Below are 17,932 nucleotides of genomic sequence, written 5' to 3'. Positions count from 1 at the left end.
TTTTTCTGTAAGGCACCCCCATTTTGTATATTCACTGGTAGCGCCTAAGCCATTCTCCACCCATATGACGAGTCTCGTTCCCGGTTGTCTCCATAATGGCACGCCGAAACTGGCCCCTCGGGAATCCAGGCCTTTCCAACTCGGTAAACTGGGGCTGGATAATGCCCGTGAAGCGGTTTCATGTGTTAAGTCTTCCAGAACTTTAAGCGCGCTTGGCTTTTTCAAAGGCTCCATATGTTGTACGGAGTATGATATTGTATATCGTATGTTATATCCTCGGTATAACCGGTACTCCGTATATGGGTACATTTTGTTGCCACAGGCGTTTCCTGAAACACTAGGGCTATTCGTGCAGGGACCTGGACTCCTCACTTGATGCAGGTACCCACGACCCTTGAAGACTCACTTCAGTCACTCTTAATATGTTGAATATTTTAAAATCTTCCTCAAGACCCTAATGTAGAAAAATTGTAGAAAAATGGATCCGTAAATAAACAAAACCAAGGTTGACATGGGAGGATCCTCGGTTCGATCGATCTACAATTTGTCTTATTGGTTGTGGGAAATTAAATCGGCCTGTCAATTACCCTAACCATAGAACAAAACCACATGGCATTATACATTTGAACGGTAAATTTGATTAAACCCAGAGATTTCAAACTGTTCAAAGATTCAACCTTCTCATAATAATGAATGTGGGTGGATGAGAAAATCAAATCATACGACTGGTGGAGACGATTCTACGGAGTACGGAGTATGCATTTACAGTTTATGGACCGATATTCCAAAGGGGAAATTGACAGTGCCTTCACACAGAAATCGACCTTGACAAATATACATTGTCGAGGCACTCACTGTGCCCGTACCGGGTATAGCAAGTGGCGGTATTCCGTTCATTTCTCTCCCATATCCACGCCACCTTCAAACGCCACACCACCAGCAGCCGCATCTAACTTAAGGCTATCATCCAGCCCGCAGACCCTGAACAACATCTGAGGCGTCAACTCCTTATCAAGACCCGGCAAGCCATCGCGCTTCAATTTCTCCAGCCCCTCTCTTATAGCCAGAAGAGCAGGGCCCAAAGTCGCAAACGGGAAGATGATCACCCGGAATCCGATCTCCTTCGCCTCTTTCGCAGAAATCGAAGGCGTGGACCCATGCTCCACCATATTCAACAGCAAAGGCCACGGCGCAAGGTCGGCCACAACCCGGCGAGCCATTTCTCGGGATGATATGCCCTCTAAGAACCCGACGTCCGCACCCGCATCCCTCGCCGCCCGCAGCCGCGCCAAGCTCTCTTCATAGCCGTGCTGCTGCAGCGAGTCCGTCCGCGCAATGATCACGATATCACTGCCGATGCGTTCGCGCGCTTGCACAGCTGCCCGGATGCGGCTGGTGTAGGTTGCCGTGTCGACGAGCTGCTTGCCGGAGAGATGCCCGCACCGCTTGGTCTGTACCTGGTCCTCGATGTGGAAAGCCGCCACCCCGGACCGCGCATATTGTTCTGTTGTGCGGGCTACCATGATTGGCCCGCCGTAGCCGGTGTCGGCGTCGGCGATCAGCGGTGTGTGAGGTGAGAGGTTTGCTAGCATCTCTGCGTTCGCTCGCATGTCGTTCAGCGTGCAGATTCCGAGGTCTGCTTGGCCATGCACCGAGGCTGCTGTTCCGGCGCCTGTCTGGTTGGTGGTGTCAGCTCGGGACTTTGATATTCTTGATTATCTTGCATTACATACCATGTATAATGCATCGAAGCCTGCTGCCAGTGCTAGCCGGGCTGACATTCCGTCATAGACTCCTGGGGCTGTGATGAATACCTGGGGATCCTGCAGAGATCGCCGCAGGCTGGTTGCTGCCGATGGAAGAGCCATGATTGCTGTCCTGTTGTTGTCTTGTGCTAACAGAGGTAGTAACGACTTGCCGAGATAATCCGATATACGTATAGCTAATGACTAAATAGATACTTGAGGATTGATATACGCTCGCCTCAGAAAATGAGCCGTGCGAATAGCTTTCGCTCCGGAGGTACGACCTCATTTAAGCCATTACCACGCACGTGTGAGACAAGCTTTTGGCGATTCCTTCCCCAGTGGGGAGCTCTTTCAGGCAATTACAGGTTCTCGATGATGCGCACTCTTCACTTATCCGGAGCCACGGGCCGATACCGCTTCCTTATGCCATCGCCTGTTTCGACATTCCAATCCACCTGGACAGCTTAGAAAATATATCTAGACTCGGTATGGATTTGGTCAAGATTAATCTGTGTAGAGGAAATTGCCAGATGTCGATTATTGCAGTATCGAGTGGATTAACCTTGAACATTTGAAATATATCAAGGATTGCCTGAGATCTCCAATGCCAAAAGTACCACATAGGCAGGGAATTGACCGGCAAAGCAATGTTGAAGATGCGGACCCCCGGGTTAGTATGAGCTTCGGCAATTCAAGCGGGGTACTAACTTGAATAGTAATTTTCATTAAACTGCCATCGGCGCAGTATAGTAGGTAGTAATAATATAAGCACATGAGCTCAACTTGGAAACTGTTCTTTCTTCAATTTTCACTAAGGAACTCCTTTGCTCCTTCCTATTTTGTCCATTCCTTGTTCCTTTCTAGAGAGGGAACATGCAAGATCTTTTGGCCCCGCCCCGGGGTCCGTAGATCTGCTTAGTCAGGAACTTCCCTTTCATCTCGAATTCGATTCCCATCTCAAATGAACGTTTCGGCGCCAATTTTTTGATTCCCGATCGTTTACCAAATACCTGCCTCGATGGCTCGCTCCTCCGTCGTTCAAGAATATGCATCCCCCTCCGCTCCGACCGCCACCATCGACCACAAGGCCACCGCCGAGCTTCAGAACTTACAGATAGCTCGTCCACAAGGGTACCGGGTATCATGGCATGCCAATCCAGCCGTTGAGCCCCACCACTTTGGCCAGTCACATCCAATGAAGCCATGGCGCCTCACACTCACCAAACAGCTCGTCATGGCGTACGGCATGCATCACGCCATGGATCTCTATCTCGCGCGCGCAGCGACCTATGAGGAAATGGCCGACTTCCACGAGACAGACTACCTCGACTTCCTGCAACAGATCATGCCGGGTGACATAGACCGACCCGAGCAAGCAGATAACGTAGTGCGCTTCAACTTCGGTGACGACTGCCCCATCTTCGACGGCCTGTACAGCTACTGCTCGCTCTACGCCGGCGGCACCGTCGACGCCGCGCGCAAGCTCTGCAACAACCAATCCGACATTGCAATCAATTGGTCCGGCGGCCTCCACCACGCCAAAAAAGCCGAAGCAAGCGGCTTCTGCTACGTCAACGACATCGTCCTAGGCACACTCCAGCTCCTCCGCCACCACCCACGCGTCATGTACATCGATATCGACGTACACCACGGCGACGGCGTCGAGCAAGCCTTCTGGTCAACCGACCGCGTGCTCACGGTCTCCTTCCACAAATATGACAAAGATAACTTCTTCCCCGGAACCGGTGCTCGCGAAGACACGGGCCCCGCACACCCACTAAACCCAGGTGCCCACCACGCCATCAATGTGCCCCTCAACGACGGCATCGACGACGAGTCCTACATCGCCCTCTTCAAAGAGGTAATCGGCGCATGTATGAAGACCTACCAACCAGGTGCAATCGTTTTGCAATGCGGCGCCGACAGTCTGGGCTGTGACAGACTAGGCTGTTTCAACCTAAACGTGCAAGCGCACGGAGCCTGCGTCGCATACACCAAGACCTTCAAGGTACCACTGCTTGTCGTCGGCGGCGGTGGCTACACTCCGCGTAACGTGTCCCGCGCGTGGGCGCACGAGACCTCGATTCTGGTCGAGGCAGAAAACATCATCAACCCCACCATCCCGGACTCTGTCGCCTTCCGAAACCACTTCGGTCCTGATTTCTCGCTCTTCCCGCCTCTGTCGGAGATGCGCAAACTCGATAATAAGAATACCCGCGCGTACCTCGAGGGCCTTGTTGAGGCCGTCCATGAGCAGCTGAGGTACATCAAGGGCGCGCCCAGTGTCCAGATGAGCTTTATCCCGCCGGATATACTGGGTCTGCGGGAAGATACCGAGAAGGAGATTGAGGAGCAGACGCTTCTGGTTGAGGAAGAGATGGAGGAATATGAGGGTGGTGGATCGGTGACTTCGGCGACTTCGGCGGCGGCGGGTTCTGGCTTGGCCTATACTGGCTCTGCTGGTGCTATTCCACGGCCTAATCGGCGGCGGGATCTGGAGCGTGGGTCTGGATACAAGGGAGAATTGTATTCATGAGCTTTGTGCTGCTTCGGGATGGGTCAGTCCCGGGAGTAAAGAATGGTTTGACGGCGGCGTTTTGTATGTATTCGGATAGCGGAGGGGAGTTTCGGTTGTTCTTTGTATGGTAATATTTGGTGGCATGGGTAGTTGCCATCTATTGTGATATCCCTCTCTTCTAGGAGAGCTTTGTATAGTAATGGACAGAGAAGACACAAAATTAATCGATCAATAGTCAATACTGTGGACTTGAACAAGAGAGATAATAAATCTGGATACCAGGAGGTGAACTTAAACAGAGATATCTATCAGAAAGGTCCAATATACCAAGCCCTAAGTGCATAAAATGCGGAGGACACCTCCTAACGTCTTCCATATTTCCCATCTGACTATTGCTTTTGCTCTATTGGATTATTCCATATCTCCTTTACGTTGCATTAAACCTTGCTACCTATCTCTTCCGTCTCCCATTAGGGATGTGCTCATTTTCAGTTAGATTTCAGAAAAGTATTTTGTATTCTGAGAATTTTGAAAATTTAAATAAAATCAGATCGGGTATCCAGCAATGGGAGCGGCATGGTGACCGAGAAAAACGCTGTGTTGAAACATCAGAGGGGCAGGGGGAACTATCACAATGGTCGTGTCGTCGGCCGCCTCGAGTTATGGCTGTGCTGGGTATTTCTGCGCAGGTTGACTACGTCATGGCAGAATGAGAGAAGAGGAAGAGTGTGATAACACTCCGGGATCATTCAGAGGTGTGCGTGTGTGTGTGTGTGAGAGAGAGAGAAAGTGAGAGAAAAAGGCGACCTGAGCAACCGACCGGGAGTTGGATTAGGTCGGTGATAGCATGGATGGGAGCCGGAGATGGACGCGATGGGGCTTTTTCGTGCTGGCTTATGAAGTTTCCTGGGCGTCTACAAACTTCTCCACTTCTGATGTTTCAGTATTTTTCCGTTCCACGGTGGTCGGGGTGGCATCTGTTTTTGTCTCGGAGCCTGGGGGTGCGGCATTAGCTGGTTGTGGAGGGATATGCCTGGGGTCCTAGTTCGCGGAAGCGGAACGATTGGGGTGATGCGGCGGGATGAGGAACTGGGATGACTCCTTCTGACCTTGGAGGATGGGTGCGATGTTTAGAATCTGCTTCGTGGCGACTTCGGGATCGTGCATGTCGCTGCGTCTGTCAGTTATAATCTTTAGCGTTTGAGCAAAATCGTTCTTACACTTGAGCATTGATGATCCAATCGAGGTCTTCTTCGCCCTCATCCGGTCCACCGGGGCCGCCTTGGATGGGACGGAAAAGCCGGGGACGCCATTCGACTCCATCATCGACGCGCTTCGCGGCCTCATCTCGTTGGCGGTCTTCGATCTTGGTCTTTTCGTTCGTTGCAATTTCATGGTTCCGGGCCAAAAGCCCTTGAACCGTGTTGTACCATAACCGCTGCGATTCCCGCTCTCCTTGCTCCTCCATGGGGCGAACCAAAGGAGCTGTATGCTTGGCGTGTGTCGCATCGAACAAGACGTCTTTTTTGTGAGTCTGTTCTCGGTCAGCGTTGAATCCAGAAGTCACCTTAGAGGTATGCGGAGCGTACATGAACATCCTTCAGATCCATCTCCCCATTCCACAACCCGGAGAGTTCATATAACACCTCCCCAGTCTTTTCATTCTTGATAGTTCCCCCAATTGCGTTATAAGTACCGGAGAAATATCCCTTGGTCTTGAACTCGATATCGGCCACGAGGTTGTTCTCGGGACAACGTACATAGCTGTGATCGCCAAGCTCATACTTCATCTTTCCGAAAAGAATGCCGCGCGCATACATATTTGGCTGGGTCAGAATACTGCTTTTTGTTAATGACTGAAAGATCCATAGGAAGCGGCGCAACATACTATTTTTCGCCCTTTTCTTTATCCCCGTGGTTCATCAGGCGCAAAATGGCAATACCCTCCATAATACTAGCTGCAGAGTTGCCCAAAAACTTGCTGCGGGGCTTGAGTGTTCCATCAATGCGAATTTTATGCTCCGGTGCTGCAAAGAAATAGCTCGACTTCGGTGGGTGATGGGAGGTCTGTTCGGAGACGTAGTAGGCACGGGTTCCGTCGGGATAGTCCCAGTAGCAGGTGAAGGTCTCTCCAAGAATGGGGTTCAGCGGCTTCTTCACTCCTCTATGCAGGTATCAGAATGTGTTTCCAGATAAATAGCAGGCAGGCGACATACGGTGGTTTGATGTGCCATCCACTCAGGTAAAATTTGACCACGGAGATAAAGCGCTCGACCGGGTCCTCAATCTCTGACATCGGGAGGAGGGTTTCAGGGTGGGCCATGAAGCTATGAGAACACTGTTAGTCGATAGCTTCAAATCTTAGCAGGTAGCTCCGAGCTTGCCTGCTTGGAGCTGCGGGGTGTGAACGCACTTGGTGATCCGCTCCAACATAGACCGGGGCTCGAGGATGAATGTCGGCAAGACAACCCGACTCAGGTCGGCGCCCGGCCGCAGCTGAGAAATGATATGCGAAAGAACTGTAAAGGCATATTGAGTCAGTTGTGTGTCCGGAGATATTGAGGAATTGCACACACCATTTCCCTGATCTGGCTCAACAATCTCATCCTCTCCACTTGGCGGGGAATCCTCCATGGATGATCTGCCTGGATCGACTTTAGTTGACATGTTGATATTATTGAATGTATGACAGTAGGATAAAAGTGAGAGGGGGAAGACAAACTTACTGGCCTGGGAAGTACGGCGGAGATGCGGAACCGGCATGACTGCGTTCGGAAATGAAATCTACGGAATTCCTTACGCTTGACACATTTAAATCAAAAAGAAGAACAAAAATCAAAATAAATGTCCAAGGTCAAAATCAAGACAGCTGACTTGTGGCGGGAATTCCGGAAACGGGCTTTTTAATTACGAGAAAGTGGAAAATAACACAAAAAAAATACGAATTTGTGTAGTTCATAAGAGAAAAAAAAAAACAACCCGACACTAAAAAAGACACTAAAATTATTCTACAAAAAAAAATATTTCAAAAACACATGCAAATGCTTAGCTACAAAGAGGGGCTAGTGACCAGTGACGTATTTTTCTTTTGCTGGGATCAGTTGTTTATTTCACTGCCTACTAGATAGCTACATCTGGTACGGAGTACATCTAGTAGATCTCTCTCTCCTCTCTAGTCCTAAGCATTCAAGATATCCAACAATATACCTCTCAACCTCTGTGTATATCCCATTCAACACTTTCCCAAAGATCGCCAATGAGGGGCATATGGCTTGGCGGGGAATTCAACATGTGCCGTACTCGTATACAACATACTAAAACATTTAGGCAGCTGCATCCATGTACATTATGCTTGGTACCTAGGACATGCAGGAATGTCTTTCTTTTGTTTTTGTTTTTTGTTTTCCCCCTTTTTCTCCTTTAATTTCTCTTTCCTCTCTCTATTTTCAATCTAATCAAGTTTGTCGACACCCGGCATCATAGCCGTTGGATCAGCGGAACATCTCCACAGGTGATCTCCCTAACAAATGCCATATCGGGACGATGGAGCATGACGTGGAAGTGTTCTATCCCGGGGACCGACTTGAGTGACTTCCAGTTCTTGAACCAGACCACCTACAGTACATATGAAGTCAGTTTTTCATCATAGGTAATAAATATGTACGAAGTATCTCCCATACCTGTTCGGATGGTACCCGAGAGCAAAATGTGTCCTGCACATAGCTCTCTATGGCCCCTCGTGCACTTGCCGTTAGGTCATCTGTGGCTGGATCATCTTCCAGCTCAAACTTGGTCCACACTACCAGATGGATGATGTCTTTTTCAACACCGTATGGCCAATCGTTGTATATGATTCGGATGTCCTCTATACAGTTGATTATTAGTCTTTCACGTGTTCTAGACCCAACCCGGTGACCTGTGTGCCATACCCTCGTATTCAAAAGGACCACCTCTTGGCTTGATATCTTCCCAATTGCCATCCCCCCAGCCCAACCGTTCTTTGACCACAAAGCTCATGACGGATGTATACTCCGCCTTGATATGCTCCATGTATTCCAGATACTTGCGCAGCTCGCTTGGGACACGCTGGAACCGATCGATCCGGTTGGTACCTGTAGTTCACAAATTATAATTAGTGAGTTAAGTATATCACTAACAATTTGCAGCTGCACTCAACTTGTGATCTCCTTCACTTGCTCCCATTTCTGTCGAGTATAAAGGTGATCAGGGGTCGAGAGGCATTGAATATTCTTTAGAGATTGGTCACGTAGAAAGCTAGGACACTCGGTGGTCCATTGCGACCGAGGTAAATTGACGAGCCAATATGGGAGGGTTTCGGAGGGTAGACTGTGATCATCGTGGAAGCGCAGGGGTGCTGCATTGGCATCGGGAGTTGATTTCTCATCAAGGGTGCTGATTGGGGGCATGGATAGCCGCCTAAAGTTAAGCATTGCGAGTAGATTGAGTTCTGAACCGATCTACTTCGGTCTGTTGCAAAATGTGATAGCTACGTTGGAGTGTTGAGTGAATCCCCCCTTGACACGACGTCACCCTGCAGTAGTGCGGAAAGGGGATGATGCTGGGACGTTTCTGGCAGTTGCTTGTCGATCGCTTATCCACTAGTTGATCTATTTTTGTATCTGACATATTACTATACTGACACTGGAGAATAGTTTTAAATATGCATATTAGATCGTTGGAACCTTGTTTGGTTTGTTTTCTTTAATTTGAACTATAGACTGTGAAATTTGGAGAGTGCTATCACACAGGGCATAGTAACATATCCATGTGAAAGACCTATTGCCTTCATCTATAGCACTATCATAAAACCTGCACGGTAAATAAAACACAGGAAATAGGGCCAGGCAGTGTGGATCTTGAATCTATATCCGACACAGGGAAAACGGAACAACCCCCGGGAAGGGAAGCATTGCGTGAGAATAAAAGTACGAGGATGGAAAGTAAGATATATCAACTCTTCCCTCACAGATCCCTGATAATGGGGTCATTCATAGAGATAGTAGACACCCCGGCAGTCCCAAGTTCCTCCTTAACAGCATCCCAACCAGCAGGCACGACACACTTGGTTCCTTCCTCAACAACCCAGCTTCTGAATCCAACCTTGACAGCATCAAGAGCTGTAGCCTTAACACAATAGTCCCCAGCCAAGCCCACAACAAACACATCTGTAACGCCTTGACTCTTGAGAGCTGCGGCAACATCTATGCTGACCGAATGTGCGTTGGTACCGTGATCGCAGTTTCCGAAACTATCCGCAAATACAGAGTACATCTCGACTTCAGGACGCATACCTTTCTGAACAATTATATGTTCACTAGAGGTGTCAATCTCTGGGATAATATCTGCGCCGGAGGTGCCAGCCACACAATGGACGGGCCAGAGTTGCTGTGGTTTTGTTTCTGATTCCTTTCCTAGAGCGGGGTTTTTCATTGTGACGAATGAAGTGAAGGGCTGGTTGTCAGGCCCTGGGTGGTTACTGGCAAATGAGATATGGTCCTTTGGGTGGTAGTCTTTGGTCAAGATGCGCGCGACAAATCCTGGCTTTGCAAGTAGAGTGTTGATTATCGAGGCAATGTCGCGGCCTCCTTGGACGGCGAGTGACCCATGCTACTCTATTTATTAGCACATATAGCAATCTATTGTATTTATTCAACTCACTGGAGGGCAGAAATCTTCTTGCATGTCCACCACAATCAGGGCTGGCCTGATAGTACGATTTGCTGCCATTTTGGAGCTGGAAAGATATGGGGGTAGAGAGCTGTTGATGGGGGTTATGGAGAGAATGGAGGGGGTTGAAGCTTAGGAAATGGTAGATTCTGATTGCTACCTATGAATAGAAAAAAAGGGGGGCAGAGGCCTTGTAAGATAAAGATACTTAAAGACAAAGTACAATATGTACAACATACGATAAGCTCAATGATATTTGTCGGGCAGAATATGAGCTCCCGCTAGCTCTTTTCTCTAGGCGGAATAATAAGCGGTAACACCATGACTAAGCTAAGACACTAAAAACGAAGCTTTTCAACTTTCACCAAACCTGCTCTTCTCTCCTCTCCCAGGGCTACGGCCCCATAATGATTTGAACTGGATAATGAGTGATAACTACAAGGTATGTGTGTTGTGTTACCTTCTCTTTCCCTCAACCTGATGAATATATTATTGGAGCTGTCTGAGCTTTTGCTATGCGGATAAATTCATATACGCTTTTTTTCTGAACTTGTGTTTCCACATCTCATGTCACCAAGAATCTCACCAAATCAGTCGCTAACCGCCTCTGATAGTCAACAGAATATTGTAAACTCAAAAAACCCCCATGATCATCGACTTCCATACCTAGAAACAACAACCCCTTAGTCTCTCTTCTCTCTGTCTCTCTATTATCATCTCCATAGTCTCCCTTCAAAATGGCATATGATCCCCGTCGAACAAACTCGGGGACCTCAACTCCCCAACCTCCTCCCCCTCCCCCTCCACCACCAGAGACATCCACACAAGCCGACATGGCCTCAGCAACCCAAGCCCTAGAAACAGCCAACCCGGCCAGCGCGGCAGACTCGTACAAGCTCAAGTTCTGCACAGTCTGCGCCTCAAACAACAACCGCTCAATGGAAGCCCACCTCCAGCTCTCCGGCGCCCCAACAGCCTTCCCCGTGATATCCTTCGGCACAGGCTCCCTCGTCCGTCTCCCCGGCCCGTCAATCACCCAACCAAACGTGTACAGCTTCAACACAACCTCCTACAACCAAATGTACGAGGAGCTCTCTGGAAAAGACGAGCGTCTGTACCGCGGAAACGGCATCCTGAACATGCTCGACCGCAACCGCCAGCTGAAGTGGGGGCCCGAGCGATTCCAGGACTGGGTGCCTGGTGTCCCGCGTATCGACCACCTCTCGAAGGGTGACAAGGGTGCGGTTGGAACGGAGGGCGGCGTTGTCGATGTCATTATCACATGCGAGGAGCGCTGCTGGGATGCTGTTGTCGATGATTTGATGAATAAGGGCACCGCGCTCAATTACCCCGTTCATGTCTTCAATGTCGATATCAAGGATAACCATGAAGAGGCCTTGACTGGTGGAAAGGCGATTCTTGATCTAGCCAATCGTCTGAATGAGGCTGCTGTTGCTGAGCATCGTGTTCATGGATCTGAAGGCTGGGCAAACGGGACTGGTCCTGCGCGCCAGAGCTTCGACGAGAAGGTCCCTGAGATCTTGGCGGATTGGCAAGAAAGATATCCCAATTTGCCGGCATTGTGGACTTTGGCTTGGCTTTAGCTCCCCTGCATACGTTGCGATCTTCGTATGGATATCTATTTACCTACAGCCATCCTAAGAGAATGGTTTAATACCAATGATTTGAAGGTGCCATGTTATGCAGATGAACTGTTTCTTAGCGAGCGTGGTCAAATATCGCATGATTAAATGCATGTTATACAAGTAGGAAGGGGTATCGAGCAAGAAGGAATAGCAAGAAAAGCAAAACCACTCAAGGACCCGGACTCTCCTCCTTGGGGCCCTTTTCATCTTTGATCCATTCATCTTCATCCATATCCTCAGGAACCTTCTCATCCTTGATCCACTCCCCCTCAGGGGTGTTTTGAGCCGCAGAAAGTAGTATCTCCCTCCTCTCCCGATACCACTGGTCAAGACAAGCTCTCCGCTGCGCCTGGGTCATACCCTCAACAACGAGCGCAAACTCCGTAGCATCAGCGAACCCAAACCGCCGCGCCATACTACAAAACTGGCGACGTATGACAGCCTCCGGAGGATGATACTTGAACCGCATAGGTTCCTCCGCCGGCTGGGAGAAAGGTTGCGAGGACATAAAGACCTGACGGTCACCTGTCGTATCATCTTGAGCTAGTTCAGCACGACGACTGAGGTCTTCCTCCACACGCGATGAACCGATCACTTCATTGTTAAGGTGGGTGTATTCCACGCCTGCGCTTGCGAGAATCGCTTGAACGGGGTCGTGTTTATGCGGTGTTGGAAGATTGGCTGAAGGCTTGTTGTCTTTTTCGTCCTCGTCGCCGCAGATCATCGATGCGAGTTGGCTCATTGCCTCGTCTTCGGATTTCATTGGTCGATCGGTGTAGTCGTAGCCTTCTTCTTCTGCTTTGAGATCTATGTCGACGACTTCTACCCCCGCACGGCTTTCAGCGACATTCGTTCTGTTGACGATGTCGCGTAGAACGATGTTCGTGTTCTGATACCCGAAGAAATTCTTCAGACCAAAGATCTCGCCCTTTTGATCTTTCTTTTCTTGAACGCCTTTGAAGTACCGACGCTCGGAGCTTGCGTTGTATCCAATGTTTGCCTGTTGCTGCTTGTAGATTTGTCGAGCGTAGACGATCTCTTCGATTGTGCCGGCAGAAATCAGCCGGAAGACTTCCACGTCGCGAAGTTGTCCTATGCGGTAGGCCCGGTCCTGGGCCTGCAAGTCATAGGACGGGTTCCAGTTTGGATCAACGACTACCACTTTGTTTGCCGAGGTGATGTTCAACCCAACACCACCAGCCTTGGTTGATATTAGGAAAACAAACTGTCGGGAGTCGGCATTGAACTCGTCTACAGCTTTTGCACGGTCTTGTAAACTCATAGATCCATCCAGGTAGCTGACGTTGTAGCTAGTGTGATGAAACAGCATTTGCAACATCTTGAGAAGACGCACGCTGTGCGAAAAGATAAGAACTTTGTCTCCATTCGAATGCCACCACTTGAGTAGCTTCCGCAGAACCTTCCATTTACCGCAAAACTCGGGGTTGGCGTAGTTGACGATCGAGTCGCGCGAGCGGTAGAGATCTTCCCATTGTTCAGGTAGCGCAAGTTCCAGATAATCTCTATCTTTTTCCTGCTTCTCTTTTGGGTCTGCTCCTTGCGGGATCAGGATTGCCAGATGATTGCTGAGCTTTTGAAGCACATTTATAGCAGGAAACACATAGGATTGCCAGTTTGGAGGGTCCCTATCGGGGATAAGGCTGCGACAACACCAGCCGGCCTTCTTGCCCGATTTACAATCGCATGGCTCTGTAGATGTCTTGATATAATCCACAATGTCACTATCAAGGAATTTCTCATAGGCTTCGGCTTGTGTCTCAGTCAGAGGACAAAAGACAACCCGGTCGATCTTTTTGGGCAGCTGGTCCGCGATCAAGGATTTCATCCTTCTGATGAAAAATTGTGGAAGTAAGTTCTCAACCAGCTTCTTGGCTGTTCTCCGTGCTCTACTGAGCTCGCTCAAGGTGGCATCGTGCGATTGTCCGATCTTCAGAGGGTCCGATATCTGTGCCTTCCAGGTGCTTACCGGACCTAAAACACCGGGGTTTGTCCAGTTGAGAAGGGTCCATAGTTCTTCATATTTATTCTGGATGGCCGTGCCGGTGAGTCCTATCCGACATAACGCATTGATCTCATTCATAGACTGGGTGGTCCCTGACTTGCGCTCCTTGATCTTGTGACACTCGTCTGCGATCACACAGTCCCATTCAATCATATTGACAGCGTTTTTGTTGTTCATATAAGTGGTGTATGTTGTAATCAAGACTTCCACTCTCCCTGACTTTGCCGCATCAAGGGCAAGGTCCTTGTTCTCCCCGTGGTAGCTATCAACATGCCACCACCCCCAGCGCGTGAACTCAGCCCTCCAGTTTGCGATAAGGGTTCCCGGGCACACGATGAGCGTGCGTGGATACCAAGCGTTGTCATCAGATCTGCGCATCTTTCGCATGCGTTTTGCATCCCGTTCGTCCCCTGTTTTTCCATATGCGGCGGTCAAGAAAGCAATCACCTGAATGGTTTTTCCAAGACCCATGTCGTCTCCTAGGACACCACCCTTTTGATATACAAACAGCTCGTGGAGAAACGCAACTCCCTCCACTTGGTACTGCCGCAACCACTGGGCGATCGGAGCGGGAATAATGCCCATGGAATATGGCAGTTCGATGTCCTTATATTCCTGCTTTCGGGTGTTATCCGGAAAGACAGGTCTTTCTTGTAATTCTTCAAGCCGTTCGTCATCGGAGAAATCAACATCCTCGTAGGTGGGTGGTAGCTTCAGTCCATGAGCTTTCAGATGTTCGTGCTTCTGGTCGAACTGACTGCGACGGGTCTTGAGATATCCAGGCAAGTTATTCTCCATTGACTCGTCCTCCGAAGACACCTCGCCCCATTGTTTCAATGGCCGCTTAGCCTGAGACGTTGGTCGCTCTTTTTTTACTCGACCAACAATTGGATCTCCCCTGGGCATTTTGGCCTTGCGGGTTGCTGCTGCATCTTGTTTTCGCTTGAGGGACTTGCGTTCCTTGAACTTCTTATACGCTAGCTCGCCATCGTTGGCGTCTTCTTCATCGCTGTCCACGGGCTGGATCTTTACCGCACTTGATGAGCTAGAAAGAAGATTACGCGACTCGCTTTTAATTGGTGTATCAGTCCCATGCCTCACACCAGAAAATCTGTCTTGAGAAAATGTGAGCTGCCTGTCAAACGCGTCGAAGAGGTATCATACTGCTAGCAGTCGGAGTTGCATACTGCGTCACCTCCAAGTCATCGTCGTCTGAATCGATGGTGATCACCTCCCCATTGTAATCGTTATTAGCCATATTCTCTGCATTTCTGTAAACAGAGCTCAAATGGTGACGGAGCGTAAGTGGAAGTTGGAGTACCAGACTGTCGCGACACGACGTCAGTTACGGCAGACGATAACGGCCACAAAACGAAGTTGTATCAGTCCACTCAAGAATACTTCAATTGAATATTCTTTAAAATATAATTTGGTGCTCTGTTTCCCTTTCCATTTCAACAAGACTTGAGTATCTGTCTATATCTCCTGAATGCTCAAAGAAGTAGTTGAAATTGTTCATAGAGTTGTTCTACCGGGTCACGTGCAAGCGAACCAGAAAAAAAGATGCTCTCATTGGTTTGGCATTCGGATTCTTTGCACATGCGATAATAGCCAACGTAAGTCAAGAACAAGATTCTACTCTCGCCATTGCTCAATCAAGACACGCCTGACTAACCTAGGCCCACAGTGGACACAAAATAAACCTCGACTTCCTACTTGACATACCCTCTTTTCACTCAAGACAACTCTCGTTCTTATCAGAGTCAATCCGCAAAGATGCCGCTCGACACCTCGACGACATATCCCCTGACACGGCTGCGCCTTGATGGCCGCCGCTGGAACGAACTCCGTCTGCTCCAAGCTCAGATCTCAACCAACCCCGCTAGCTCCGGCTCTTCATACCTGTCCATGGGCAACACATCAATCATGTGCTCTGTCCACGGCCCCGCCGAGGGTCGCAGAGGAGATGGTGGCGGCGGAGCTGCTGGCAGTGGCCACGCAGTTGTGGAAGTAGACGTGAATGTCGCTGGGTTTGCCGGTGTAGATCGCAAGCGGAGAGCCGGTGGAAGTGACAGGTATTTACACTCTTACGCTTCCCTATTGCCTCCTACCATAGGAAGAGGGCTACAGGGATATCAGGCCAGGTTAAAATCCAGCCAATGCTAATATCTCTGGACTACAGACAATCATCGCGAATCGCTACAACCCTCCGCTCAGCCTTCCAGTCTCACCTCCACACCTACCTCTATCCTCACAGCACAATCAGCATCCATGTCTCTGTTCTCTCCGCCGATGGCTCATTGCTCGCCGCAGCGATCAACGCCTGTACGCTAGCGCTCGTGGACGCCGGTATTCCCATGCCAGGACTACTCTGTGGCTGTACTGCTGGTATGAGTGGCAGCGCCTCTACACCGCGTGACCCACGACACGACGAACTTGACCCGCTTTTGGATCTATCACTTCCAGAAGAACAGGAACTGCCTTCGCTGACTGTTGCAACGACGACGGCTGTGCCTGTCGGCGAGAACAATATGGATGAGGATGAAGAGGCGATGAAGGTGTGTGTGCTTACTATGGAGTCTAAGGTGCATGCTACGTACCTTGAGACAATGTTGGCGGTCGGGATCGATGGGTGCAGTCAGATCCGCGAATTGTTGGAAGGAGTCATTAAAGGATCCCGGGGCTGAAATAAGAAAAAAGCAAAAGCAAAAGAAAAAGAAAAAAGAAAAAAGAAAAAAGGAGAAATCAAATGGGAGAATAGTTCAAGTTGATACCCTTGTCTTTTACGTTTAATGTTACCAGTTACGGTCAATCGTCAATCCGAGAATTTGCTCAAACTGCCTCACCAAGTTCTTAGGGCCAAATTCATAAATCTGCTCATATTGCTCCTATTAGAGCATCACATGCTGGAAGACCCTGTTCCTTTGTTTATATATTTTGTACGGTCTTCTGTTTTGACTTCCAACTCAATCAACACTACGATTCTCTCGATTCACAGTTCCCCAAGGTCCCCAGTCAACAGTCGATCATGGATATGCACGAGATGACCATGTCAACAGCCACGTCGACAGCCTCGGCGGCTATGGCCAGCAGCACCGGAATGGACATGAGCGGAATGGACATGGGAAATAGCTGCAAAATCTCGGTCCGTCTAATATCAACCCCAGATTCATTACTCTATCCACCGAATGGAATCCTACTTACAATCATGATCAGATGCTTTGGAACTGGTACACAGTTGACGCATGTACGCAGCCCTATAACCCCTCCATGCAATCCCCCAAGCACAAGCTAATAATCCCCCCCAGGCTTCCTCGCCAACTCATGGCACATAAAATCACGCGGCATGTTCGCCGGCTCATGCATCGGAGTAATCTGCCTCGTACTGAGTCTTGAACTCCTCCGCCGTCTGGGCCGAGAATACGACTCGTTTATTGTGCGTCGAGCCCGTCTTCGAAGACTCTACTTGTCGGGATCTTCCAACGCCCAATCTATCTCCAACGTTCCCCTGCGAAGCGAAGAAGGAGATGCCAACAAGTCGCCCAGTAATTGCTGCGGCGGCAATGTAGACCCCGATGCTGCGTTCTCTAGTGCAGAAGACGATGTCATTACTCCTGTGTCGGGTTCTCTCCAGAATGGAGATTCAAAGAAGCGGGCTTCTGTCTCTGCTGCTGTACCGGCTAGTGCTATGCGAGATGTCCAGCGCATCGAGAAACAGGAGGCTATGCTTGCACCGTATCGTCCGTCGCTTGTTGAACATACTGTGCGCTCGCTGATGCATATGGCGCAGTTTGCTGTTGCGTATATCATCATGCTGCTTGCCATGTACTTCAATGGGTATATTATCATTTGTATCTTCATTGGTGCTTTCCTGGGCGCTTTTATTTTCTCCTGGGAGCCCGTGAACTTGAATCAGGAGTAAGTTGTTTCGTCCGGTGTGTATCGACTACTATACATTACAGTACTAACATGGATTTTGCATTTAGGTCGGATGCTACCTCTGTCACTAAGTGCTGTGGTTAGAGAAGTGTCTTTGCATGGTGTTGTTTTGTCTTGACCTTACGCTTTAATTACGCTTTGATTCTACAGCATTTTTAGCGATATGGTTTGATATCCCGGTATTTGATTTCTCTTCGAAATGGTAGAGGGCAATATGCACTATTTTGTATGCAGATTGATTGTTCCTTGTTTTTGTGTATCGGGTGCATATGCCTCGGGCCTAATCTCACCCATGATGCATGCATGGCATGATGTATGAATCTTCTTGTCTATCTCAATTACTCTCTACTCAATTGGACTATAATAAATA

General features: G+C 49.2%; 8 protein-coding genes across 8 annotated transcripts; 3 read left to right on the top strand and 5 right to left on the bottom strand.

Annotated features, from left to right (window-relative positions):
- Positions 1-893: 893 nt before the first annotated feature.
- PEX2_037320 (isocitrate lyase/PEP mutase family protein) lies at positions 894-1,868 on the bottom strand (the record flags this gene model as incomplete). Its single annotated transcript, XM_016741007.1, has 2 exons — positions 894-1,676; positions 1,734-1,868. 2 exons carry the CDS (start codon positions 1,866-1,868, stop codon positions 894-896), a joined length of 918 nt encoding a protein of 305 aa, XP_016593768.1.
- Positions 1,869-2,766: 898 nt separating this feature from the next.
- On the top strand, positions 2,767-4,284 carry hosA (histone deacetylase HOS2; the record flags this gene model as incomplete). The annotated part of the gene is made up of 1 exon (XM_016741006.1): positions 2,767-4,284. The coding sequence occupies one exon, from the start codon at positions 2,767-2,769 to the stop codon at positions 4,282-4,284; it is 1,518 nt and encodes a 505-aa protein (XP_016593767.1).
- A 1,023-nt stretch (positions 4,285-5,307) lies between these two features.
- Positions 5,308-6,933, bottom strand: PEX2_037300 (OSBP family protein; the record flags this gene model as incomplete). Its single annotated transcript, XM_016741005.1, has 7 exons — positions 5,308-5,437; positions 5,487-5,800; positions 5,856-6,105; positions 6,155-6,430; positions 6,483-6,593; positions 6,680-6,785; positions 6,843-6,933. The coding sequence occupies 7 exons, from the start codon at positions 6,931-6,933 to the stop codon at positions 5,308-5,310; spliced, it is 1,278 nt and encodes a 425-aa protein (XP_016593766.1).
- Positions 6,934-7,743: 810 nt separating this feature from the next.
- PEX2_037290 (GIG1 family protein) lies at positions 7,744-8,717 on the bottom strand (the record flags this gene model as incomplete). Its single annotated transcript, XM_016741004.1, has 4 exons — positions 7,744-7,881; positions 7,947-8,131; positions 8,196-8,378; positions 8,444-8,717. 4 exons carry the CDS (start codon positions 8,715-8,717, stop codon positions 7,744-7,746), a joined length of 780 nt encoding a protein of 259 aa, XP_016593765.1.
- A 532-nt stretch (positions 8,718-9,249) lies between these two features.
- On the bottom strand, positions 9,250-10,014 carry PEX2_037280 (nicotinamidase; the record flags this gene model as incomplete). Its single annotated transcript, XM_016741003.1, has 2 exons — positions 9,250-9,894; positions 9,946-10,014. 2 exons carry the CDS (start codon positions 10,012-10,014, stop codon positions 9,250-9,252), a joined length of 714 nt encoding a protein of 237 aa, XP_016593764.1.
- Positions 10,015-10,691: 677 nt separating this feature from the next.
- Positions 10,692-11,558, top strand: ssuA (RNA polymerase II subunit A C-terminal domain phosphatase; the record flags this gene model as incomplete). Its single annotated transcript, XM_016741002.1, has 1 exon — positions 10,692-11,558. One exon carries the CDS (start codon positions 10,692-10,694, stop codon positions 11,556-11,558), a length of 867 nt encoding a protein of 288 aa, XP_016593763.1.
- Positions 11,559-11,769: 211 nt separating this feature from the next.
- On the bottom strand, positions 11,770-14,881 carry PEX2_037260 (putative DNA excision repair protein (Rad26L); the record flags this gene model as incomplete). The annotated part of the gene is made up of 2 exons (XM_016741001.1): positions 11,770-14,692; positions 14,811-14,881. The coding sequence occupies 2 exons, from the start codon at positions 14,879-14,881 to the stop codon at positions 11,770-11,772; spliced, it is 2,994 nt and encodes a 997-aa protein (XP_016593762.1).
- Positions 14,882-15,399: 518 nt separating this feature from the next.
- PEX2_037250 (exosome non-catalytic core subunit SKI6) lies at positions 15,400-17,545 on the top strand (the record flags this gene model as incomplete). The annotated part of the gene is made up of 5 exons (XM_016741000.1): positions 15,400-15,698; positions 15,806-16,181; positions 16,622-16,768; positions 16,840-16,870; positions 16,932-17,545. The coding sequence occupies 5 exons, from the start codon at positions 15,400-15,402 to the stop codon at positions 17,543-17,545; spliced, it is 1,467 nt and encodes a 488-aa protein (XP_016593761.1).
- Between the last annotated feature and the right edge of the window lie 387 nt (positions 17,546-17,932).

The sequence above is a fragment of the Penicillium expansum genome (genome assembly GCF_000769745.1).
Source record: "Penicillium expansum strain MD-8 chromosome Unknown contig111, whole genome shotgun sequence".
Lineage (NCBI taxonomy): Eukaryota > Fungi > Ascomycota > Eurotiomycetes > Eurotiales > Aspergillaceae > Penicillium > Penicillium expansum.
The sequence above is the reverse complement of the archived record's forward strand: the minus strand, read 5'-3'. Positions and strand labels throughout refer to the sequence as shown.